General features: G+C 42.7%; 1 protein-coding gene across 1 annotated transcript in view; it reads left to right on the forward strand.

Moving 5' to 3' along the window:
• Window positions 1-5,877: 5,877 nt before the first annotated feature.
• Window positions 5,878-27,349, forward strand: part of FRY (FRY microtubule binding protein) — a 345,429-nt gene continuing 323,957 nt past the window's right edge. Inside the window, exon 1 of the mRNA XM_032593499.1 lies at window positions 5,878-6,097. Coding sequence (XP_032449390.1) covers window positions 5,893-6,097 — 205 coding nt within the window. The 5' untranslated portion in view covers window positions 5,878-5,892. The remainder of the gene's footprint in view (window positions 6,098-27,349) is intronic.

Here is a 27,349-nt window from a genome sequence, read left to right on the forward strand (position 1 = left end):
CTAGAAGTGGCCAGGCCTGTTGAGACTCTGAAGCAATAGCTCAGGAAAGAGATAATGAATCCTACCACTGGGCAATGACAGCAGAAGAGGACACAGATGAAAAGATGTTTAAGAGATAAACATGACCTCATTTGGGCAGAGTAGTTCCAAGGTTTGTAGCTTGAGTCCCTGGGTAAATGGTGATGCCATTTTAGTGAGATCAGGAATTCAGGAGCTACAGGTTTGGAGAGGCCAGTTTTGTACATGCTGAGTTCCCACCAAGAAATGTTTGGTATGTGTTGAATATACAGATTAGGACACTATGGGGAAGTTGGGGTTGGGCGTGAATTTAGACATCATGGCGCAGAGATGGAAATTGCGATCATCGGTGAGAATGATGAGTGCCACTAATGTTCCTTCATCTCAGTTACAGTAGTCACTGGCCGACTTCATTCTAGCAACCACAGTTCTGAGACCACGCTGCCTAGTATTTGGACCAAAATATTCAAAAGTTTTATTCTTTTACGAATGCAAATTCCAGGTTAATCCCTTAAAGAGAGGAGTGAGACTAAGGACCCTCAGTTCTTCCTCACACAGATCATGTGTGAGGATGTGTCAGAAAATAGTATAGAGAGGGAGATTTGTTCATGTTGTGCCGTCTCACCAAAGAGCTCCACAACAAGCCCAGAAAAATGTGCCCTTAAGCCCTACCTTAACTTGGGAAAAGGCCAGGCAGTTACACTGGCATTTTGCTGAGACTTGCAAAACTGAACAAGGAGGAATGCACGTGTAAATGCAGCTGGATTTCAAGCCAGTGAGAACTGGTTCTAGAGCTTATTTTAAAAGGTACAATCTGCATGATATTAAAAACTTGAGTAAGAGTCTGCTTCAGCAAATCCCTCTATCACAGATTCTGGAATACATAAAGATGATTCAGGAGTATGGTTACTTAGTGGAGCCAGATTTTTTTCAAATGTCTTTTTACATTTTGTTAGGAATTAGCGAATCATTTGAAAAGGTTGGAGCCAGCTTTTCAGTACAGATTTTTAGAAGCAGGTGTCTTCCATATGTCTAATTGGTGGTGGTGTTTTAAAAAATCTATAATAATGCTGACTTTTGGGTTTTCCTTATGTCTTCTGTTGTCTAGGATTGCCTGATCTTGTTTTTCTAATGTCTGTACTTTTGTATGATGTAATGCCCTAGTGTTGGGGAAGGGACTGCCGTAATTGGGGTTTTGTGGGCATTTGTTGTTATGTCACATCTTAGTGCCTTTGCACAGGTTCCCCTCATCTGCTTCGTGAACTCATTTCTCCTCTGAAAACCCTTCCCTTCCCATCCCCCTCTCCACCAGGAAGGGTTGACTTAGTAGCTTTTTCGCATCACCTCTGCACATGGTGGTCACTCTGTGTTGAAATAACTAATTTGTTGGGGCGGCTGGGTGTCTCAGTTGGTTGAGTGTCTGACTCTTGGTTTCAGCTCAGGTCATGATCTCGCAGTTTATGAGTTCGAGCCCAGCTTCTGCACTATCAGTGCAGAGCCCTGCTTGCGATTCTCGGTCTCCCTCTAAACAAACAAACAAATATATACATACATGCAGAAGCAAGCAAGCAAGCTTAAAGAAAAAAAAGAAAGAACCAGTTTGTTATAGTTTGGCTTCCTTCCTAGATTAAGAGGTTCTCAAGAACAAACATTGGACTAAGCATAGTGACAGACACAAAAAATTTTAAGAAGGAAAGTCTGGTCATTAGAGTTCATTGTTATCGAGAGCCAATGAGATAAGTACTGAAAGTCTTCATTGTATTTTTTAGGAACTGAGAAAAGATTTCTTCAGGCATAATCACACCTTAGATAGTACTGCAGGTGTTGTTAACAACCAAGCAAAGATGTGTTGGCCAAAGAGGTGGCCAGTGACCTCTTGGAGAGATACATCCACAGAACTGCTTGACTTGGTGATGTGCATCATTCTGATGTTCTACACAATTGCTTTTTCCTGGTGGCAAGCCCACTGGTTGTTGGGTCCTCTCAGTTTAAAAACTGAATAAAGAGACCAAAAATAAGAAATATTTGCAGAATATTCAGTACAACAGAATCAGACTGAGATTTGGAAGCTGATTTGGTGAATCCTAACAGGTCTAAAATCTTCCCGATGGATCAATTTTTTGGAAGATGATAAAAGAGAAAGATCGTTCCAATTGTCAGATCACACAGTTCTAACCTTGCAGCTTCCTCACAAAGAGCCAAATAATTCAATAACGCTGTTTAAAACCTACCACTGTTCACAAGGAAATCATGGCTGCAAAGCGAGGAAATGCCTTTTAATGAAATATTTGAACATTCTGAAACTGAGAAGATAATGCCTTACCGGAAAGGATAAAAGGTTCCTGAGATGGTAGCATCATGCGATATAAAATACACAAGCTCTAGGAGCATAAGAAAAGAGAATAATTCAAAAGAGATTAATGTGAGAGTTTTTAGGAGAATGGAGACCTTTGAAACAATGGTTATTACAAAATATAGGACTAGAGGATGTCCATTATGTATTTTAAATTACTTAATTATGCTGTAAGTTTTGAGATTCCTCCGAGCCCAGAGCCCCAAATCATCATTCTTTTGGCTGCTGAAAAAAAAAAAAAATTCACTTTTGACTGTTACGATAGGCGGGAGGAGGTATGGACTTAACGTTACAATCTCTGAATGTCCTCATTTAGACCAAACCCAGCTACATTTTCTGTGGTTGATTATCATTCATGGTGGCAGCCGATTTAAATATTTTGAAAGGCAGGTTTACTTTTTTCATGCTCACAGATTTAACACTACTTTTAAATAAATATTGTCCTTTGTTTTCATCGCCCTCAAATTTTAATAATAGCAGATTCAAGTTGTTCCCACTTTTCTCTTTAAGGAAATATATTAAAGGAGCTACACCCCTCTATCTGTTTATATTCCCTATGAGGGGAGAATGAGTTGGGCAGGAAAGGGATTAATTTGAACATATCAGGAAGCTTTGAGCCCCCTCTGACAACATTTAGTTGTTAGGGATCAGGAGATGAGGGTTACCCTCCAGTAAGGTAGGGGTTTTTATCCTAATTATAAATCTTAGGAAAATACAATATTTAATTAAGTGCATTTATGGGGCACCCGGGTGGCTCTGTCGGTTAAGCATCCAACTTCAGTGCAGGGCCTGATCTCATGGTTAATGAGTTCGAGCCCCGCATAGGGCTTCAGATCCCCTCCCCCGCTCTCTCTCTCAAAAACTAAAAAAAAAAAAAAAAACAAACAAACAATTAAGTGCATTTAAATATGTAAAGCCTGCACATGGTTACTTTATTATTAAAACAAAAATCTGATTTCTCCTGCTTTTTCTCACTTTCATCTCATAAACCTTACAGACCTACTGACAGCTCAGTTATGAGGGGTGGGTCTAGGTAGATCAGCGGGCCCACCCCTCAATCATACAGTCAAGGCAAAAGGAGTTGCTTGAAACCAAGAATTATTTCAGGAAAATAGAGAAAGACCTTTCAATTGCTTTTAGATCCCAGATCCATTTAATAAAGCAGCATGATATTGTAATGTAAAGCATGGGCTTGAACATGAGCTCTGGAGTTCTATAAAACCTATGCTCAAATCTTCCCTCCCCCAGTTTCTGGATGTTTGACTCAGTGCCTCAGTTTGCTCATCTGCAGAACAGGGTGCTTAGGAAGAATCCATGAGATAAGGCCTGTCAAAGGCTTAGCAAAGAACCTGGCTGGTATTAAGCACGCAATAAATGACAGCTATTATTATCATGCATTTCAGATGTGTATGTTCTTAACGCTGTGCTTACAGCCAGCCCCTTAAGGACAAAGGCAAAATTACAGGTGCACACCATGCATCTACCTGGTGCACACTGTGTGATAATAACACCCTTTCTCAGCGACTCCCCTTCCATCTCACACACACTCTTAGTTAGGCTCACGGTGATGCCATGAATCAGGAAAGAAACAGTCACCGAATAGCTCGAACTTCTGCCTGTCTACTGCTGGATTTCTCCCTGTCGGCATACAAATATGTGTGTCCTACGACTCTACCCTGCTGTGTCTTTGAAAGGTGAACACTGGTCTTGAGATTTTGGAAGTTTTTTTTTTTTTCTATTACATCATTATCTCAACGTTTAAAAACTACTTTTATTTCTTTAGAAAAAAATGTATTTTCATTAAGCTGAGGGAGATTCAAGCAGTCTCATGGGCTTTTAAAAATAGTTTTGTACAAACCACTTATTGTTTTGAAGTTAATGATACATTTCAACCTGATAAAATAGTTCTAAGTCCTGTGAGGGAAGTGGTGTAGGTGTTTCTCAGAATTCGTAAAATAACCTGATAATCTAATATGTAAATATAACTGCTGGGTTATCATTATACATATAATTGCTGGATTATAATGGCGCCCCTGATCGGGACATCGTTGTTAAAAAAAAAACTAGTTTTCTCTTCAGAAAATCTGTAGTGGTTTGAAGACGCGTTGCCGAAAGGGCATAGCCTGGAGGTGTATCCTTAACTAGGTAAAGACACCCAACTTCTGCATTTAGTAAAACCTTCTGCAATAGTAAAACCTACTTGGCATCCAGGAAACTAAAGTAAATAGTGATTTCTAAAGGACCTCGGAATCTTTTGTAATGTTATGTATCCACAGGTTCCAAGCACTGGGAAGAGAAAAGGCAGATCTTATCTTCTTTATCTTCTGACCCCCCCCTCACTGCAGCCAGACAGAAGAGGGTATGCAGGCTCGTGTATGTGTGTGTGTGTGTGTGTGTGTGTGTGTGTGTGTGTGTGTGGCGGGGGGGAGGGTGCGGGGGGAGCGCGGAGAGGGTGAGAGATGATGGGAGAAAGAGGGCACAGAAGACACAGCCCTGGGGCATGGTTGGAGAGGATAAATCAGAGAGTTATGATTTCTGCCCAAAGAAAAGAGTGCAGAACATTTAAGGGGGAAGGGAACAAAGGACACCAAAATGCCAAATCCAGAGAGATAGAAAGAAAATATGTAAGGGGTCAAGCGGAACGGAGCAAATGCTGATTTTTCTCACATCACCAAACCCCTGACCACTTGGGTTAAAAGCAAGGCAGAGACCCGCAAGGATAACGTGTACTTTTCATCTGCCGAGTGGAGGCCATCGTCACTGCTACGGTCCCAGCTTGTTTGCTAGACCTCTGACTTTGCCGCCGGACAGCTGAACTTTTAGAGAAGCCATCTGCCAGGTAGAGGACAGGATGGAAGGGCGGGTCGGGGAGCTGTGCTGGGTTCCCGGCACTGCTGCTCCCTACACACCCACAGCGGGTTCCTTCCTGATCATCACCAGCCGTCTCTCATCTCCTCCTTGCAGCCAACTTCCAGTTGGCTGCCTGCCAAATAAGGAATTTCATAAAGACGGATGTTTGTTCTGCGTTCGCGGTTCAAAACAAAAGGGTACGAGGCACTGTAAAAAAAGTTTCCCCCCAACTTTAAAAACCGTCCGAGTTTGAGAAGCGGCAAGAAAAATGAGGCTTGCGATTTGCATAGGTTATTTATTCTCAAGTAGCAGGTGGTGGTTCCTTTATGGCATCGCACCAACGGCAATTCCACACGGCAACCTTCACACCAGTTTTTAGTACCCTCTGCGGGAGCCCGCGCCCGTGTGCCCACATCTGCTCAAATCCCGCGCCCTCCTGCACCTAATGGTTTCTTGGATCTCTCCTCCCCTGTGCTATTAACTGTTGAGAGGAGGGGCTACTTAGTAATCCTACACCTGTTCAAGTCCACGCCTATCAACTTGCTAAGCTTCCCAAACAAGTGCCGGTAACGCATGAGAACATCCGAATCTGGGGCTGAGGCGGCCGCGCGGCTGCTGCCGGGTTGGGCTTTTCAGATTTTTGTGAAAGAGTCTCGAATGTATCTCGTACCATGGCAGTTGATGACAGCAATTTATATTCCAGAACGAAGAACAAACTGAATTCGTCTCAAAATGATTACAAATCATCAAGACGGAGTAGCCTGCCACCTGAACTACTGATAGGAAATGACATTCGAGGGAGACTTCAAAGAAACTTGAAAAATTTGGAGCCCGTTCACCTGAGGCGCCCCAAAAAGAGACCGTCCATATTTCCAGGTAGGAATCGTTTACGTTTATACCGGCCAGTTGGAGGGAAAGAAAAAAAAAAAAAGGACTGTATTTCATTTGTTACGATCAGATGCGTTACATTTTAAATGAACTTGGGACATGTGAGAGCTGACAGTGGACAAATAAATATTTCTAACTGTAAAAAATAAAATAATTCTTCGATGTGAAAGCACCCCCATCTTCTTCCTTTCACTTTCTTTGTTTCTTGTAACATCTTTAAGGATCTGTAAATAGGCAGCTATTGTATTACTTGTCACAAACAGCCAGATCATGGAACTGCTTTCCTTGCAATCTGGAAGAATTCCATGCTGCATTTCATTCTCTGGCGTATTCTCTTTATTTTGCAAGATTATTGGATTGTTGAGTGAAGCTGATGTTTGTGTGCACCAGAAATTAACACCATTAAATACTCGAAGGCATGCTTCAAATTCCTGTCTTGCATCAGAGCCTAAAACCATTTGTAGTAAAGGGCTCAATTAAACAATGTGGATGGTGAACTGGATTGTAGCACAGAAGACTCATGGGTTTCAATCTTGATAAAGGGACTCTGATGTCTGCTTCAGATTTCCATGCCTGGATATTACAGATGTGTAGATCATATAAAATGCCTGTGACAGTGAACCCTAACTGAGGCATCACTGGAGAGTGATTACTGGAGTGTATGAATTATGTAGTCAACTTGATTTCAATGCTGTTTGCGTTGGAATTTCCTGGAGAAAACTACAAGTAGCCTTTTTGTTGTGATTGATTTGTTGGAGTCAGTACGGGGGATTGATTAGACCCAACTGCCAAGGATTAACTCTGTGATGATAGAAAACACACAAAGAAACAAACAATTCAAGCAAGTTTTACCTGTAAAGATGGAATTGACTTCCCTAACCGCTGAGTCATTACCCTGCTTTCGGAAATAGCTAGGAGATGATTTAGAAAGTTGAGGACTCAAGGCCACAAGCTGAAAATTACATTTCTTAAGGGAGCTGTGGTTTTCATTCATTTCTTCTTGGTTCAGCGATGTTGCTCTGATGTCAAACTCTGCTGCAGAAAAAAGCAGAGCCCAGGGGTGCCTGGGTGGCTCAGTCAGTTAAGTGTCCAACTTCAGCTCAAGTCATGATCTCACATCTCGTGAGTTCGAGCCCCGCGTCGGGCTCTGTGCTGACAGGCTCTGTGCTCACATTAAAATTAAAAAAGAAAGAAAGAAAGAAAGAAAAAAGCAGAGCCCAGACTGGACTGGGCCAGAGGTGTGAGTGGGTGAGTGTGCTGTGACGTGAAGGAAGGGGCAACATGAAAAATGCTACAAAGGAAGATCACTGACGTGTCCGATGTGTCTAGAAAAACAGCCACTTTCTGTTCATCCTCTTTGGTCTGAAAGCACCAAGGAGCCGAGGCCAGTCTGGTTGTCCAGAAGCGGTGTGCCAGGGAGCACTTTGTGTTCCGTTGGTTTGCTAGGACTTCTTCACAAATGTCCTCTCAGACCTTTTCTTCACCTTCTGCTTTTTCCTCCCTTCCTTTATTCTTTGGTGTAACATTGCCCGGATCCATTTATGTTATGATGCCTCCTGCCTTCCTCTACCGGCACAGCCCTATACTTCATGAAGCCTTCTCCTTCTTTCCAAACAGCCAGACCCCAGGGCACTTCGCCTCCTTCCACTGTCGTTCGTTCCCATTTGTCTTCCCTTTCTATAAAGTCATCTCGCTCTGGGCTGTCAGCTACAGCCGCAAAACTGTGGGAAGACCTCTTCGTTTGGACCTCACACAGGTTATCCTTTCTAAGATCTTGAATTGTCATGATTAATACAACAGAGTAGGGTTGTGAAAAGGGCTCTGTGCTTAGGGGAGCTAAGCTCTAGTCTAGACTGTGCCCCTCGATGGCTGTGTGTTTTCTGGTCCACTCCACTGACCCTGTGGCCTTCAAGTACATTATTTGTTTCTGCCCCACTTCCCCTGCTTGGGGGCAGTGACAACAGATAGGCTCTTTTCACCCTTCCAATGTTTCACTCGGGTCTTCAGTTGACAGGCTAGAGAGTTACCTGGCCAAAGTTTGGGCAATACCGACTACTTGATTTCTAAATTCCTCTTTAATTAAACCATGACTCCACTCTCATGCAAGTTGTACTAACTTCTTTTTGCAGTGGATAACTGCAAATCCCACCAAAGCTCCTAAGCGTCACCTGAAAATGGAAATGTACATGGACTGTGATAACTGTTCCCGTTTTATACTGCTGTGTAGCTGCACACAATGAGCACATATGATGTATGTGGGACCTGAGAGTCAGAGAAGCTAAGATGCATCTCGGAATTAATAACTGGCAAAACTAGGGCTCAGACCTGGGTATTTTGACTCCAGTGTTGAAGCTGTCTCCACTCTGTTACACTGCACTCCATTGTCAACCGTTGCTGTCTTTTTTCGGGTGAGATTCAAGACTCGAAGAGACATCAGCGCTGCCCGGTGCATTCACTCTGACATATATACCATCCATGTCAGGTCTCGTGTTCAGTCCCATGCTGGACGGTTGACCGATTGGTTGATCAACCAATCATTCATTCATTCATCCATTCATTCATTCATGAAATATTTGTTTCATCCTTGCACTGTGTTAGGAATAGACCTTCAAGATTCTAACTGCGTATTACCCTTCTCTTCTGTTGCCCACGTCTCCTCTAAGGGCCATCTCATGCTCCAGAGAGCCATCCACCCAAGATGCAAGTCTGTTTGTTTCATTCCCTTGCTTAAAATTCTCCAGTGGTTACCACTGCTCTTAGGACAAAGTCCGAACTCCTTAATGTGAAGTATAAGAGACCTAATAATCTGATCACGGCTTCCCTCCCCAGCCTCTCTCAGCACACCTTCCCCTGGCATTCCAACCAACTCAGCCAACTTCCCACCTCCATGGCCCCTCATGTTTCCTATTCTAGGGAACCCTACCTGCATAGTCTCACCTAATTCCCACCCTGGCTTTAGGTGTCAGCTTGACATCCCTTCTTCTAGGAAGTTTTCCTGACCCCCACATCTGGGTTGGGTATATTCTCTGTCCTTCTCCTCCTCATAACACCTGGACTTTTCCCTATCACAGCACTTATCACACCGTATTGTAATTGTCTGTTTACTTGTCAGTATCTCCTACTAGCCAGTGAGCCATGGCTCATATCAGTCTCTTCACCATTGTATCCCCAGTACCTATCTCAATGCCTGGCACATAGTATGTGCTCAATAAATATTTATTCAGTTGATTCAAAATGCACTGAACTGAATTAACTCTTGGCGTACCTTGTTTCCTCTGTCTTCTTCCAGACTCTCTGCTTGTGATTCTCCCTTATCTCCCAACACACGCGTGCACACACACACACACACACACGCACGCACTCCTGAGTCCCTGTTATGCCCTTTGTTTCATTCCCCACCTGGGCTTTAAGGCCCGGTTAAAATCTTCTGTCTTCTTCAGCCACCCGCTCTTCTTCCTCTGACCTCTTTGAGTTCTCCTTTATGCTTACCACTTCCTTGGCCTCAGTACTACCTAAAGCTGTAAGAAAAAGAGTGCTTCCTGGCATTGTGTTCCATTGTCTTAGTCGTAAATGGGCTCAGTGGTCACTTTGTTACTTTGTGGCAACTGTTAAGTTTTTGTTTATATAGAAATTCTTTGAAAATAGGGACTGTATCTTATATGCCTTTGCATGGCCCAGTTGTCCAGGAGAGGGAATTGCGCATAGTAAGTGTTCAGCCAACATCTGGTGGTTCAGTAACTCATTTTCTGTGCAGCCGTGTCCGTTCTGTGGAGTCTGAGTCTAGCTCCAGCAAAGAACTAGTTGGCCTATAGAGACTGTAACAGGGGAAGGTCTTTTTACTGCCTTTCATCATTTTAAGAACTCCTGGGAGGGGAGGGGCGCCTGGGTGGCGCATTCGGTTAAGCGTCCGACTTCAGCCAGGTCACGATCTCGCGGTCCGTGAGTTCGAGCCCCGCGTCAGGCTCTGGGCTGATGGCTCAGAGCCTGGAGCCTGTTTCCGATTCTGTGTCTCCCTCTCTCTCTGCCCCTCCCCCGTTCATGTTCTGTCTCTCTCTGTCCCAAAAAAATAAATAAACGTTGAAAAAAAAAATAAAAAAAAAAAAGAACTCCTGGGAGGGGAAAAACGCAGGTATCCCTTGTCTCAGTGTGTAATTCATTCACTGAAACCTGTGTTAGGATTCTGCTGTCTACCAAGAACTATCCTAGACTTTGGGGAGATCGCAGATAGTATGTTTCTGGTCCAAGCGAATAGGAAAGAACTTTCCTAGCTGGGTGCCTTGCGTATTGTACAACTCAGTAAATGCCTCCCGAATAAAGGAACTGAGAGCACGGAATCTTTAAAAGGAAAACCAATGCATTTTAAGATCACATGTGCACATTAAATACTAACCAGTTTTCTTCCCTTAAAGAAGACTCAAGGGGCGCCTAGGTGGCTCGCTCGTCGGTTAAGCGTCCGACTCTCGATTGTGGCTCAGGTCATGATCTCACAGTTCGTGAGTTCGAGCCCCGCATCAGCAGTGCAGAGCCCACGTGGGCTTCTCTCTCCCTCTCTCTTGCTCCCCCTCTCCTGCTCCTGCGTGTGCACGTGCTCTTTCAAAACAAATACATAAACAAAACAAAACACAACGGAAAGAAGCCTCAACAACCGAAGCTCGAGCTGAAGTTCTGGCATCTCGCCGGGACTCGCCAGGCGCAGTGTCGCGCGTGTGTCTCTAGCAAGCACCAGCCTGGCCTCCCCGTCCTCCTGAAAGAGCTCGGCAGCTCGCTAGCGGTAGGCTCGGCTCAGTGAAAGAAAGGGAGGAGAGAGAAGTTGTCCCCACCGACACCGGCCCGTCCTGCACCTGGAAGCCAGCGGGGCTCAGGTGCCCGGTTGAACAGGTTGTTCACTTAGCGCTCGGAGGCAGACAGGGTGGTCTGTGTAACCAGCCAGTTCTGAAAATGCCTTCGCCACGTCGACAGTCAGCTGTTGGGAAAAGCAAAGCACTCCTCCGCTCGGAGGAAGCAGGCGGTTCCACAATGCTTCCTTGTCGCTTAGTCAGAGGGCAGCGCGACGGGGACTGCTCGGGGCCGGGAGGAGGAGGGAACGCGGAGCAGCCCCCAGAAGGCAGCTGGACCAGCATTTGGCCCGTCCGGATTCTCATTTCTGGCTCACCTCCTTTCCAAAGGCATGTTTGTTTTCAAGTCCACAGTCTAAAAAAAAGTTATTTAAGGGGCGCCTGGGTGGCGCAGTCGGTTAAGCGTCCGACTTCAGCCAGGTCACGATCTCGCGGTCCGGGAGTTCGAGCCCCGCGTCGGGCTCTGGGCTGATGGCTCGGAGCCTGGAGCCTGTTTCCGATTCTGTGTCTCCCTCTCTCTCTGCCCCTCCCCCGTTCATGCTCTGTCTCTCTCTGTCCCCAAAAAAATAAATAAACGTTGAAAAAAAAATTAAAAAAAAAAAATAAAAATAAATAAAAAAAAGTTATTTAAAATCATGTTATTTTTATAATCGAATGGACTTGGAACATTTCTAAAGTCAGACTGCTTTTTTTTTTCTTCTTTTGCTTGCTGTATGGAGGTTTCTGCTGGAAACTCAAGGGAGTCATTTGCACGAGGGCACCTAGATGTGCTCCGACTTCCCTTGAGGGTGGCCAGAAGGAGACTTTGAGGATGGGCAGTTTGCTTCAGGTGCCCTACTTATCACAGGCACAGCAAAAGACACTGTAATTAAGCATGCCTCCTCAAGCACTGTGTTCTCTGCTAGAGTTGTTCCCTTCCAGAACCTGCTGACTAGCACATCTGGTGACATTTCAGCAGGGCCTTCAAGAGAGGGAGAACTTCGGGCCTCCTTAAAGATGTGCTATTAAAAGATTGCATCCTGGGGTGCCTGGGTGGCTCCGTTGGGTAAGCGTCCGACTTCAGCTCGGGTCGTGGTCTCAAGGTTGGTGAGTTCAAGCCCCACATCGGGCTCCATGCGGAGAGCACGAAGCCTCCTTGGGATTCTCTCTCTCTCTCTCTCTCTCTCTCTGCCCCTCCCCTACCTGTTGTGCGATCTCTCTCTCTCTCTCTCTCTCTCTCCCTCAAAATAAATGAATAAACTTAAAACGAAAGACTGCATCCTGGGATCATGTTCTGTTGTCACAGGTTGCGAGTAGGCTCAGTGGCTCTACTAGGTAATGACGGGAACCGTACTTCACACACCCCGGTATTCCCCACAACACCCACTCGCAGGCTTTGCCTATGTGTGCAAGAGGTGGTGAAACAGTCCAGCAGGGTGGAAGATGTGCGAGAATACACGTGTCCCGACCACTCTGTGGGCCGCACCCCTGCCCATCTGGTCCTGTGACTTCCTCCGGCTGCTTCCACAGCAGGCCATGTCCAGGGCCCAAGCAGAGGGAGCCTCAAAGGCGACACTCTGAACTTCTGTTTTAGCCAAAGCATTTCACAGAGTAAATACCTGCCTCACAGCTGAGTTCAAGTGCCGATCCTCCCTCTCACTAAATGATTAAAGTCACTTCGTCTCTCAGAACTTATTTCCTTCTCTGGAAACACCAGTCTCACGGGTTGTGGTAAGCTCCAACGGGGTAACGCATGGCTATAAGATGATACACAACTGTGATCGCCACAGTGCTCTTTGGTGCCAGTAAAGGTTTTGTTTTTCATGATTAGTGCTTTTCCTATTCATGGATGGAGAGTGGGTATGATTGTAACACTTCACAAACTTCATGGTTGGGAAGTTCTCCAAAGTGATTTAGTTTTTTTTTGTTTTGTTATGTTTTTTTTTTTTTATATTTATTTGTTTTTGAGAGAGAGAGAGAGAGAGAGAGAGCAGGGGAGGGGCAGAGAGAGAAAGACAGAATCTGTAGCAGGCTCCCAGCTCTGAGCTGTCAGCACAGAGCCCAACGCGGGGCTCGAACTCACAAACTGCGAGATCATGACCCGAGCCGAAGTCAGACACTTAACCAACTGAGCCACCCAGGCGTCCCTCCAAAATGTTTAATCAAGACCTTTGCTAATGTAAATCCGATATAAGACGACACTACTAAAAGATCCATTAATTTTAATTTTCTCATAAAAAGAGGAGGACATAGAAACTCTTCTTTGTGATACATTACCCACGTATTTTCTTACCGTGAATCACTGAACTTGAGAGTATGGTCATGTAAAGCCTCTGAAAATTGTTTAATATCACAAACATCAATGTCTGTGTTTTATAAACTTGTAGCCTTGCCATGTGTAATATTTTTACCCAATTTTGCCCTATTTAAGGCCCTGCTTTTGGAAACTCAGTCCTTATGCTTTTTTTTTTTTTTAAGCTAAAACTCAGAATAGGAAGATAATTGGTTTGCGATGTTAAAAAATCACTTCTATGGAGGATTGTAAATGAATTCACCACTTGAAATGGATCTTTTTAAATATTGGTATTTAGACTTCAAAATCTCTTGAAGGTCAGCACTTAACATTTTGACTTAGACTCTTTAACAATATTTATGGCATTTCTTATTAAACACTACTAGTGCGGCAGAAACAGGTAGCCCTTACTTAAATAATCAGATTAATTTATTGGACAAGTTTATTAAAGGGGATGAAGTTTCTGTTCCTGTTTTGCTTTGTTTTCTAAAAAGAAAATGGAAACAAACCTTTAATAAGATTATGAGTGGTAAACCAGTTACTATAAGGAGCACAAAAATGCTGATACTGTAATATTTATATGCATGGTTTAAAAGCAAGGGGAAATATGTTTTACTTTTATGCAAGGGACCGAGTGTACCCAGCATAAGCAGAAGGCATTAGATTTATAGCTCCACTTCAGGCATTGGTCCCTGTCATAAAAAAGAAAAAAAAAATTAAAAATACAGGTTTCTGAATTCAGGACTTACTGTATAAGTATGTTGAAACGCTTAAACACTTCTGCCGTAAAAGCAGTTCCTCTCCGTTTGTTGATTTACAGCAAATGTGCAACTTTACAGATTTGAGTTTCCATACACTTTCCCCCCTATTGTCAATAATGCTCTAAATACGTATTCACATCGAGACTAATGAAAATATTACCTATTTTTACATCCGTATAACTTGATGCTTAGTATACTTCAGTGGTGATTTGTAAACAGTTTTATTACTTTTTAAAAGGGTTTTTGTGTTTTTAAATTTTTTTTTAATGTTTATTTGTTTTTGAGAGAGAGAGAGAGATGGAATGTGAGCACGGAAGGGGCAGAGAGAGGGAGACACAGAATCCGAAGCAGGATCCAGGCTCTGAGCAAGCGGTCAGTACAGAGCCCGACCTGGGACTGGAACTCACCAGCCGAGAGATCATGACCTGAGCCGAAGTCAGACGCTTAACCGCTTAACTGACTGAGCCACCCAGGCATTTTTAACTGTTTGCATAAATAATGTATTTTCAACAACTGTTTAGGATGGGAATGGCCCACCAGGTACTCAGTTACATGAGAAACCACCATCCCGCCCACATTCTTTCACTCCAAATACTTTGGGACTACCTAACTATCTAAAGGATGTTTGCCTTCAAATTTCAATTAGGATACCTCTGGTCTTTCTTTACAATCTAGAAAAATACAGATTTGGGAGTAGGGGGTTACAAAATGAGATGAGGGGTGCCTGGGTGGCTCAATCAATTAAGTGTCTGACTGCGGCTCAGGTCACGATCTCATGGTTCACGAGTTCGAGCCCCGCATCAGGCTCTGTGCTGACGGCTCAGAGCCTGGAGCCTGCTTTGGATTCTGTGTCTCCCTCTCTCTCTCTGCCTCTCCCCTGCTCACACTCTGTCTCTCTCTTTCTCAAAAAAATAAATAAACATTTAAAAATTAAAAAAAACCACAAAAACGAGATGAAACAGGTAGTTAGTTTCAGGTGATGTGCATGTGCAAACTCTCATCAGAAGGCAGTTAGGGTATTTTTCAGTCACAATTTGAAAACCTTTCCCTCCCATGTGGGTCATGAGTTAACTTTTTTGTGCCGAGCAGCTGACTGTCAGATGTACTTCTGAATATCCTGGAAACATCAGAAGTACGTCCAGATGTACCTCTGAGCATCCCAACATCCAGAGCCCAAAGACAGAGGAGGCACAAGGAGGATGGTCATTAGATCAGATTCACCCATGGTGCTGCCTCTGCTCTCAAATACCATACGTCTCTCCCCCCACCCCCTCCACCGACCCTGACACTTAGGAAAGACTAAAGTCAACTTAGTGGATAATCAATGCTAGATGGCTTTGTAGAGTAATTAGGGGCAAGAAAGACACAATTGAAAGAAACATTCTTTGGTCATAAGTATTGAAGTAGGTGCCCAATGGTAGCCGGAAGATACCCTCGAGAAAGACTACCACACCTATTCAACAAAAATCTAAACTCTCTTGCTAAATGAATGTCTCTTAGGTGCAGAACACTGCAAGGAGTGGATGGTGGTTAAGGAACGGATACACAGTAATTTGTTCGCATATCTAATTTTTTACTAGGAAAGCAGGGGGCATTAATTTGGGCACTCACGCTTCTCTGGCAACCGATATTTAAGCCTCTGTGTTGCACCAGCTAATGGCCATCGTGACACTGTCATCTGGCACAGAAGCCCTAATTGGCGATGAAGCATCGCCCTCCAGGAAAGTCCCAAGGGATCTTGCTTCTCCTCCTCCTTCTCCTCACCCTCCTCCTTCTCACCCTCCTCCTCACCCTCCTCCTCCTCCTCTTCTTCCTCCTCCCCCTCCCGCTCTGGGTTTCTCTGCCAGGGCTTTGTTCCTTTTTGTAATTTGTGCCTCTTTTCTGAGCCCTATAAAAAAAAAAAAAACAAAAAAACCAGCTAGGTAGGAAAGAGTCATAAGTTGAAGGTCCCTCCCTGAGGCCCAACTCAGCAAGGGTTTTCCAGTCCTTTGAGATATTTGAACTCCTGCGTAACTAAGGGAATATTAACTTATCAATTTAGGGCAGAGTGCGGAGGCCCTGACTACCCATCCCCAGGTCCTAACCCCTGCTCGGAACCACAGGGTTAAACACTAGGACTCTCCCTGCCACCTCTTGATCATTTTTTTTAATGGTAACAATGTGTTATGGACTGAATGTCTGTGCCCTGCACCCCCAAATTCATATGTCGAAGCCACAATCCCCAGTTGATGGTATTTGGAGATGAGACTCTGGGAGGCAGTGAGGCCATGAGAGTGGAGTCGTTATGAAAGCACTTAGTGCCCTTATAAGAAGAGACGGAAGAGAGATGATCTCTCTGTCTCTCTCTGCCATGTGAGGACACAGTGAGAAAGCAGCCATCGCAAACCAGGAAGAAGGCCCTCACCAGACATCAAATTAGTCAGCACCTTGACCTTAGGCTTCCAAGTCTCCAGAACTGTGAGAAACGAATATTTGTTGTATAAACTACCCCGTCTACAGTAATTTGTTACAGCAGCCTAAACTGACTAAGCCTCAGGGCTGGTTGCAGGCAGCCAACTGGATGAATGAGAAACCTTTAAGCCCTTAAAAACAAAAGCTTATAAACAATGCAAGTTATATTATAAAATATACAGAAACGTCCAATGAATAAAATTCAGTGAACGTTCTTCATGAGACTTAATGCTGCACAGAAATTGCATTAATCAAAAACAGGATAAAATGTAAGTACTGTACTTATTTTCTTTGGTTTTCGAATCATAGAAATATTGCCAAATGTAATTACTTGTGATAAAGATGTCACAAACTACTACATAGTTATTTAAATAGAAGGAAATGCGTTTTTTGGAAAGTGATAAACGTCCCAAAGTTATGGCCCTGCACTTTGTCTTAATTTCTGCTAAAATAGGGTTTTGTTGTTTCCGATACGCCCATGCTGCTCAGTCAGTCCTTCTTCAACAAAGAGTTGGTGACTAAAATCTGTATGCTTAACCGAGCTTGACTAATATTTGTAATGATAGAAGCCATTTTATTGGCAGTAAATCGGCTTCTGATTCCTACAGCAAACACTCCCACACACACAAACGTGGATGGGCAGGAAGAAAAAGGAAGTGATGTAGAATGATACTCTCCATAGACAACCTAAAATGAAAACACAAAATCTGCATCGAGGGGGTGATGATAGCAGGTGAGGGCGATGCGGAAGAAATGCATCAGGAAGTTGTCTAACATGCCCAGCAGAGAGCACTTAAAAAGAAAAAAGTGAAAAGAAATTAATGTGACATCCCCATATACAGTCACCTCCCACAGCAAGGACTATGCGAGGTGGTTTTTATTTTGAGGATTTCACGGCTACGGACAGGGCAAGACCACTCGCAGGTACGAAACTGGCTTTGGTGTTGTGTTTGGGAAGTGGATGGAAGTTTTCTGTTTCATCCTTTCTCCTAAAGGACAACGAAGGATTATAACCCGACCAGTGCCTCTGAGGGATTTACAAGACAGTGGACCAGAGAGGAGAGGGGGTGGAGCAGGAAGAGAGAGAGAGAAGCCTGGAAGAGTTGATTGGATTCTTGTATTTTCACACTCCTCCCTGAAAGGCACCCTCGCTCAGTCTCTACATGATAACTAAAAAAAAAACAAACAAAAACAAAAACAAAACCCCACAATATCTGGATCTAGCTTACTTATATTTGGGCAGCAGGGGTAGAAATTACTATATGAAATTTTGATGTTCAGACAGAAGTCTGGCCTCGCATGTTGTTTTCATTACATTTGAAAATGCAGCGTGTACCTCAACAACAACAACAACAACAAAAGAAAATACAGTGTGTAGGAACGTATAGAAAAATCTACTCTAAAACCCACCACCTTCTTTTAGAAGCTAGAGTAGAGGGGTATAGTGTTTGTTTTGCTTCTTTAGATAAGTGTGGACGTTGAAGGCTACGAGACACTGTAAAATAGCTTACTATGTAAACGTTGTACACAAAGTACAGATTAATCAGCCCACGGGAATTCTGCCCATGCCCTAAAATGTCTGTAAGCCCCTAATTTCTTATACTCAACAGTTATGATCTTAAGGGACTGCATTGCTGTATGCTCTCGCTGCTGAATGAGGGGCTTACAACATCTTTTTAAGATTTTAAAGTATTGCATTTTGTGGGAATTAAAATAAAAGTTTTAATTTGAAAGGCAATGCATCTCAAAGTGGCAACGCTTCTCCAAACAACTTTTAAGAATTATGATCAGGTGAGAAGGACATCTCGCTTTCAAAACTGTTCATTTCGTTACTGGGAAAATGAGAAGTGCGCCCATCTTTAAGTCACATGAGTTCGTCAAGCCTGCATCTTGCCTACTCCAGACATCAATGAGCTGTCTCAGTTTGTCATCATTGTCGTTTTAACCAGTGATAGGGCATCTGAAACCTCTGTGGCATTTCCTCAAAAGTTTAACTCCCTCCTAGTTATCCTACAGCTGTGCCTTTAGTCCTGGAGATTTACTATTTTTTTCAGAGCTCAGACTAAAAAGTGCTTGGCGGTTGTGCCGTTGAAGAATCTAGACAAGAAAATAGCTCACTTGGTAGTCAGCACAGTAAAGAATCAGAGAATCATCAGATTTTGGACCTGAAAAAAGACTTGGAATCTAATTCAATGCACTCATTTTACAGATGAAATAACAGACCTACACAGACAGTTTGCACTGGGGGCCTCCTGCTTCCCAGTCTAATCTTCGTGACATCACCACAGAAACCTACATTAAGAACCTCTGCAGTCATTTTTTACAGAGAGAGTGAGGAGAAAATGACACTCACAGCTTTCCTTTCCACAGGGTCCCAGAGGCAAGCAATCCACGCACCAACCTGCTTATTCAACCTCCACATGTCCGCCATGTTGTACACTGTGGTGGGGGGGGTGGCAGGTCAGGTTGGAAGTTTTAAAAAGTACATGTCTGGGGCGCCTGGGTGGCTCAGTCGGTTGAGCGTCCAACTTCGGCTCAGGTCATGATCCCACAGCTCGTGGGTTTGAGCCCCGCATCGGGCTCTGTGCTGATGGCTCAGAGCCTGGAGCCTGCTTCGGATTCTGTGTCTCCCTCTCTCTCTGCCCCTCCCCTGCTCATGCTCTGTCTCTGTCTCTCTCTCTCTCTCTCTCTCTCTCTCAAAAATAAACATTAAAAAAAATTAAAAAGAAAAAGTACATGTCAGTCACAGTTGGTGAGACCCAACTGGGGTGGGGGTTGAGTCTTGTCGAATGCATGGCATCAAGATCTCAGTAGGTTTTGTTTTTTAATAAATATTTTTTAATAAAATTTTTAAATAAATTTTTAAATAAATAATATCTTTCAGATATTAAAACATTCTCTTTCTTGGACAAACACAATCAAGTGAGAGAGAGGAAAAAATTTAAGTTTAAGGTAACTTTAGTTCAAGGAAACATGATTCTCCTCAGGAGGAAACCTGGATCCTATATAAATATTTCCTTTTCGGGGAGAGGGTCAAGGAATATATGTTCCTTTTGAAAGGGAAAGGTCTATTGAAGTTTCATTGCCTTCACGGACTGAGATTTGTCACTATTTCCTTATTACAGTGAGGAAGCTGAGGTATACGGAATTTAGTTACTCATTCAGCACAAATGACTTTGCCTTAATTTTAGACGCCCCTGTTCTTTAAAAGCCCTTTCAGCCATCCTGTCACATGAGATGTTTTTCAAACAGTATTCTTCAACCTGTAGTCCTCTTGCTGGCTCCTTTCTCCTTCTCTTCTCCCCTCTGTCCTTTCAAATTCCCTTCCACAATGTCCCCGGAATCTCGTCCTCTTCTCTGTCTGTTGTATAGAGCAATTCTGATCTTTCCAGCTCCTAAACTTTCCAGGTTCTAAACTCTTCTTCAGGCCTGTTATTGCATATCCAAAACCAATCAAGGTGCTCATCCAAATCAAAGGACCTTCTGAGACTACTTCCTTTAAGCCTGTGGTCCGCACAAGAGTACATGAGAACCAGATGCTGGTTCAACAGTTTGGGATTGGCCTAGAAACACTTATATTGAGTCGTGATTTGATTCTGATAGATCTCCAGCTCATTCTTTGGGAAACCCTGTGGCACAATGAGATTTCTCCTCTACCGGAGGCAGTTGGAGTCCAGATAGCAGGGCTTTTTCTCCTTTACGTATAGAGAGGGTATCTTATTCTCAAAAAACGCCTGCAGAGACCCCCACTATGACTGGAGTTAAACATCTCCCCATTGTTTGATTGCTCAGCCCACCCTATGGTATAAGCCAGAGATCACTCTCATTAGAAGCTCTGTCAAACTCGGGTAGACTCATTAGCAGGGGATAAGACTCGTGTTTCCTGTCTTAAGAGGATTTCTCTTGTCTGAAATGTTTGTGTTCACTTGAACAGGCTCAGTGACCCATGTAGCTAAGTCACATAGAGGACAAAGCTTGCTCTCGGACAGCCCAGAGGACTTTGCTTACCATCCATCTTCCAGTGGTGTTTGACAGAAGACAGTCAGTCTTAAAGGATCAGGAAGGAGGACCATTTGGGGTTAGGACAGTTCCACATTCTATAATTTTAACACCCAGAGTAGTCTGTGATTTAGGTGGCATTATTGAAGAAGGGTAGCTTTGTTTCAACTCCATTTACAATATAGCTGTGTCTCTTTCAAAAGATCACTTAAATACAAGAATCAGAAACCGATCAGAGGGTCATTATAAAGTATTTAAATTATCCATGCTATGAATTAATAAATTATATGAGGCGTTTTAAGTAGTCTGTTTTACAAAAATGTGCACACTCCTCAGAAAGATATCAACCCTATTGTGTTAAGAAATACATATATCTATATTATTCTTTCTAATAAGTTTACTATCTTTTTTCATGCTTCTGTCATCTTTTTACCTTTATTCTTAGCTCTTTGAATAGAAGAGCTAAATTGTGTATTTTTTTTTTCTGTTGTTGTTGTTGCCCCGAAACATTTTACCCAATGATTTCAGCCCATAGTAGCTGTTCAGCAAAACGCTTATGTCCCACCCAGGGCTATGCATACTCTCCCCTCTTCCACAAGCAGTGTGTGAATCTAGGTAAGTGATTTAACCACCCTGTGTTTCTGTGAATATTCCCTGTAAAGTAAGATAAAGACAGTAGCCACTGCCAAGAATCTCTACTCTTTTAGGACCCCTCTGGAATCTGGAACTGCATCTCTGAAGTAGTTCTCTCATCCACTGGTAGATTTCTACAAAACAATGAATTCTGCATTTTATTTTTGATGGTGCATCTCTCATGGGCCCTTTGCGTTCAGAATCAAGCCTATACTCTCGAGGACAGTGTTGAGGGCCCAGCAGCCCTCGTAGCTTGGCTCCTGCTCAGATGAAAGCCTTCATCCCTGCCTCGGCCCCTTCCACATGCTGCTGTAGGCCCACCGACCACGGGCTGCTCTCTGGCCCTGCTGGCCTTTCACTGGCACAGGTCTGGGGTCTCCACACAGCCTTCCTCCATCTGCCCGCCGTGCTTTTCCCTGTCCTATTCTATTTCAAGGCTGAGCTCACAGGTCACTTTATCATTCAAACTGTCCCTTACAGTCCCACTCCCAGATAATTTAGTTGAGTCCCACCTTTTGTTCCCTGGGACTTTGCACATGGTGCTATGATAGTATTTAATTCTGTACATGTCCGTTGTTATCACCACCCTCTCTGCCCAGGCTCCAAGCCTTTTGAAGGTAGAAACTGTAACCTGCGAATGAATGAACGAGTGAATGCTTTGCCTGTCTTAACTGCCTGGTTTGTCTCAGCCATCAGTAACAAGCACAGAGCTAAATTATTTCCTAAGAGGCGGTAGTCTTTCTTTGCATTCATTCCCTGGTGAAAGTGGTTTCCTCTACTCTCTCCTGTCTCCAAATCTCTTATCACCTGGATTCCTGTTATTTTCCTTTTACTTTAATATATCCCAGTTCCACAAGATCTCTTTGCTTATATTACTAGCTACTTTAAATCCTTCATGGATTTAATTAAGTGATAAGTATAATACAATATCCTTTGAGCATTATCCGAGGTAAATAACATTTTTCCTTCACGGGCAGCCTCCTTTTTTTAAATTTTTTTTTAAGAGAGAGAGAGAGAGCACAAGAGGGAGAGGGGCAGAGAGAGAGAGGGGGAGACAGAGAATCAGAAGCAGACTCCAGGCTCTGAGCTGTCAACACAGAGCCCGACATGGGGCTCGACCTCACGGACAGCGAGATCATGACCTGAGCCGATGTCGGACGCTTAACCGACTGAGCCACCCAGGCGCCCCGTGGCAGCCTCCTTTTTTTTTTTTTTTTTTTTTTCCCAATTTCTCTTTCCCACTTACTGTATCCTGGGTGAAGCTGATGTCAGCTCTCCCCCCTGTCCATCCAGTTGCCTAATGGTTTGGAATCATTATTCTTTCATAATTTGTTTTGCTTCAGCATACATAATTGACTACAATTACTTGACTGTTTCATTTGGGCTAATGTAGATTTGCAGACTCAGAGCTTTGCCATGCACTTCACTTTTGCTGGTGTCATTATGCATGCTGCAGTTGCAGGGACCGTAGTGGCATTTTGTGCAAACAGTATGGACGGGTTAAGTAGAAAGAATGAAAAGAGACCCAACCCAAAGTGATCATCAGAGGATAAAAGTGAATATCCTAAAATCCTTAACGCAGTAACAAGTGTATTCAGCTTTTGCATTAAATAATTGGGCATAGAGTCTCATTCCTAAGGAAGCTTGCTGAATTGATGGTCCCTTGATGTAGGGAACAGATTGTTTACCTGATGAAGCAACATACAAATATCTCAGGAAGAACCAGCTTTACAACTGAAAGCAAACTCCTTAGGGCAAAGACTTTATATGTTTGGCACAATTACACTTATTGTTCAGCAGTGCTGGATAAATATTTAATAACTGTTCCTCCACACCTATTCCTGGCAGGTCCAGCCTTCCTGACCTGTCATGTCCATAATCAAATATGTATTTCCACATTCATCATTTGAGGTGTGGTGCCACTTTTAGGCTGGTTTCTCTGGGATGTTGCCATCTTCTCTAAGGTTGGGGTGTGCTCTCGGTGCCTGGGACATAGATAATTAGCCATGAATATCAAACAGTACTCTCTTTTTTCCCCCTTGCTTTTAAAACTCTCTTTATTTTTAGAGCTAGATGACTTACAGAGTGAGCTGTATTTTCTCCTGAAGGCAAAGCAGTCACTTTTTTCTGAGTTTGTGCTAAGACCCTGGCTTCGTCATCTAGGCTCTGTGACTAACTGTAACTCTAACTTGACTTTGGGCAGCTCGCTTTGCCTCTCAGGAGGACAGCTTGCTCATCTGAAAGAGATTCTCTTGGGCTGTGCAAAAATGTTCTTTCTGGCCCCCAAGTTCTAGTGTATTGCCTATTTCCAGATGTAATATTTGTGCTTGTTTACTCAGAAGAAATAAGTTAGTTCACTTGTAAGTCTACCTTCCTGGAGAATTCAGAAAATGTTCTATTACTTAAATACTGGATCTGTTACCTGATTTTCTTTTCTTTAAGAGGAATTTACCCGATATTAATTACATAGAAGTGGGGGATCATTGTGGTGGCAACAGGTGTGAATTTCAAAACACATACGTGTAGAATAGCCTGGCTGTTGAATTACATGGATTTTAAAAGAACGACAACATATAAAGTGACCAGAAAGAACAAAATCTACTGGTTCTGGACGACAGAGGTCTGCTAATTGTGTAGTTGTGTGAACTCCGTCTCTTGGTTTCTTTATCAGTAAAATGGGAATCTTACCTTTCTGTTTACCAAAGAAGGAGAAAGAAGGCAAAGACTTCAAGGTCCATTGCAGTTACAGGAGTTTCCACTGGAAACTTCCCGTATAAAAAGGTACTGTTCAGGCTGGTGCTTCCAGTTTTCTGACCGCGGGAGAGCCTTCGTCTTTGCCCGCTCGAACTTTCTGTTTCAGCTGCTCTCTTGACGTTTGCCCCCCACTTCCTTATGTCTGGAGCCACCATCTTTGCTCATGCAAAGTGTTATTTGTAGTTGTTGCAGCAACCCTGATCAGCCCTCAGAATGATTTAATCTGTTGTTTGCTTCCATTAACCACTTCTTCCAAAGGCCCGAGTTGATCTGCCAAAAGGGTAGTCGTTAAGTCTCCATCAAAATGCTGTGCAGACCCACTTAGTTTTTCTCACCTTGTCTTCCTCTCCTATCTGGGAATTCCCAATCTGCAGAAGTTTTGTTTGTGCACGCTCAGGTTTCCATGGGCGACTCAGGTAAACTGGAAAATTCTGTGGCCCAGGTCAAGATCAGGATCATTTCTACCTGTAATCACTTTTACTTTTCTGAAGTTCAAACAAATGGTTCAGGGAAGTGAACCCCAGTTAGCAGGAGCACAGAGAGCTCTGGTTCAACTGAATCTTCGCAATTAGATAAACCCCAACACCTAACAATAACTTTTGTGCTTCCCACTGCAATGATTTATACCAATTTTAGTCTCATGTTTAAATTACTAATATTACATGTTATCGCATGAATACACCCAGCATTGACACTGTTTTTAAGTGCAATATATCGTATTTATCTTTCTGAATGCCTTCAAAAATGCATACTTCCTCCATGGAGTCCCCAAATACTAATTTGGAGCTTTCCATCATTGATTAGGATCACCTTGCCTAATTCAATTTTCATTTCTATATTAGTAGATCTTGTAATATTTATTGTTATGATTATTTTTCCACATTGATTCTTTCCCCTCCCCCCCCATGGCTGTTATTCATAGAAAAATCACACACGGAATCATTCATTCATTCATTCACTCATTCATTCGTTGTATAAATACTATTTGAGTACCTAGTACCAATCAGGAAGTAGACTATTACTTTTTCATAAGTATTAGTCTTCTACTATTATTATAGAGCTATCTATTCTTCCCTTCAATTCTATGAATATTTGCTTCATATTTTTAGGAGCTCTGATGTTTCGTACATATATTATTATTCTATCTTCTTGCTGAACTAAGGTTTTTATATATGTCCTTCTTTGTCTATTGTAACAGTTTTTGACTTCAAATTATTTTGTCAACTATTAGTATGCCACCCCTACTCTCTTTTAGTTACTATTTGAATTGACTATCTTTTTCCATCTTTTCACTTTCAATCTATTTGTGTTCTTAGATCCTCAATTCCAAAGTCTCTTGTAGACAGCACAGAGTTGGATCCTGTTTTTTTTTTTAAATGTTTATTTATTTATTTTGAGGGAGAAAGAGAGCGAAAGAGAGCAGGGGAGGGGCAGAGAGAGAGAGAGAGAGAGAATCCCAAACAGGTTCTACACTGTCAGCACACCCAACATGGGGCTCCATCCCATAAACCATGAGACCATGATGTGAGCCCAAATCAAGAGTGGGGCACTTAACCAACTGAGCCACCCAGACACCCCAGATCCTGTTTTTTTATTTTTTTAATCCATTATGTCAGTCTACATCTTTTGTTTGAAAAGTTCAATCTATTTATTGCAATTACTGGTAGGGGAGGGCTTACTATTGCCTGTTATTTTGTTATTTTTTTTTTTTTTCTGTAAGTCTTATGGCTTTTTGTCCTCATTTCCTTCGTTGATGTTCAGTTGATATTTTTGCAGTGGTCTGTTTTGATTTCCTCCTCATTTCCTCTCATATATATTTTATAGATATTTTCTTTGTGGTTTCCATGGGGATTATCTAAACTATCCTCAAGTCATAGCAATCTGTTTGAAACTGGTAACAACTTCATTTGCAGACAAAAACTGTACTTATTTACATCTCTGCCTGCCCCTCAGCTTACATTATTGATGCCACAGATTATATCTTTATTTTTTTGTACCCATTAACATAGATTTATGATTATTTAAAAAAATTTTTTTAATGTGTATTTATTATTGAGAGACAGAGAGAGACAGAGTGTGAGCAGGGGAGGGGCAGAGAGAGAGGGAGACACAGAATCTGAAGCAGGTTCCAGGCTCTGAGCTGCCAGTACAGAGCCTGACGCGGGGCTCGAACTCACAAACTGCGAGATCATGACCTGAGCTGAAGACGGACGCTTCACTGACTGAGCCACCCAGGCTCCCCTGATTACTTTTTTATTCATTAGTCTTTAACTCCATAAAAGAAAAAAAAATAGCAGAGTTACAAACCAAAATTACAATAATTCACATTTTTGTATTTGTCCATATATAGATTTTTGCCAGACGACTTGTATATTCATGTTGTTTCAGGTTGCTGTCGAGTGTCCTTTTATTTCAACTTGAAAGACTCCCATTAGCATTTCTTGTAGGCCAGGTCTACTGTTAACTCCTTCGACTTGTATTTATCTGGGGATATCTTCATTTCTCTCTCATTTTCGAAGAGCAGTTTTGTCAGATATAGTATTCTCAGTTGACAGCTTTTCCTTCTAGTACTTGAACTATATCGTCCTACTGCTTTCTGACCTGCAACATTTCTGTTGAGAAGCCCACCAAGAATTTTATTGAAGATCCCTAGCCATGACGAGTCACTTTTCTCTGGCTGCTTTTAAGATGCTCTCTTTGTCCTTGACTTTCTACAGTTTGATTATCATGTGTCTCAGGGTGGGTCTGTTTGTGTTTATTCTACTTAGAGTTTGTTAAGATTCTTGTATCTGTGGCTCTCCTCAAAGTTGGGACAGTTTTACTGTTTTTCCTTCAAATAAATTCCCTGCCCTTTTCTCCCTCTCTTCTCCTTGTGGGACTCTCACGATGCATATATTGATGTGTTTGGTGTTATCTCAAAAGTCCTTTTAATTTTCTTCAGTCTTGTTTCTTTTTCTTCCTCAGACTCAACAATTTCAAATGACTCATCTTAAAGTTTTCTGATTCTCTTTTTCTGCCTATTTAAATCTGTTCTTGAACCCCTCTAGTGAATTTTTCAATTCATTTCTTGTTTTATTCATCTTTATAATTTTAGTTTGCTTCTTTCTTTTATGTTTGTTTATTTATTTTTGAGAGAGAGGGAGAGAGCGAGCACGCACAAACAGGGGAGGGGCAGAGAGAGAGGGAGACACAGAATCGAAGCAGGCTCCAGGCTCTGAGCTGTCAGCACAGAGCCCGACGTGGGACTGGAACCCACAAACTGAGATCATGAACTGAAGTCGGACGCTCAACCGACTGAGCCACCCAGGTGCCCCTAGTTTGGTTCTTTTTAATAACTTTGATCTCTTTGTTGATGGCCTCATTTTATCCCTGAATTGTTTTCCTGAATTTGTTTAGTTGTCTGTGTTCTCCTTTATCTTATTGAGAATACTTTAAAAAAAAAAATGTTTTAAAGTCTTTGTTAGGCTCAAGGCCTGTGTTTCTTTAGGGTTAGTTTCTGGAGATTTATTTTGTTCCTTTGAATGGGCCTTGTTTA

Source organism: Lynx canadensis, chromosome A1, assembly GCF_007474595.2.
Source record: "Lynx canadensis isolate LIC74 chromosome A1, mLynCan4.pri.v2, whole genome shotgun sequence".
NCBI lineage: Eukaryota > Metazoa > Chordata > Mammalia > Carnivora > Felidae > Lynx > Lynx canadensis.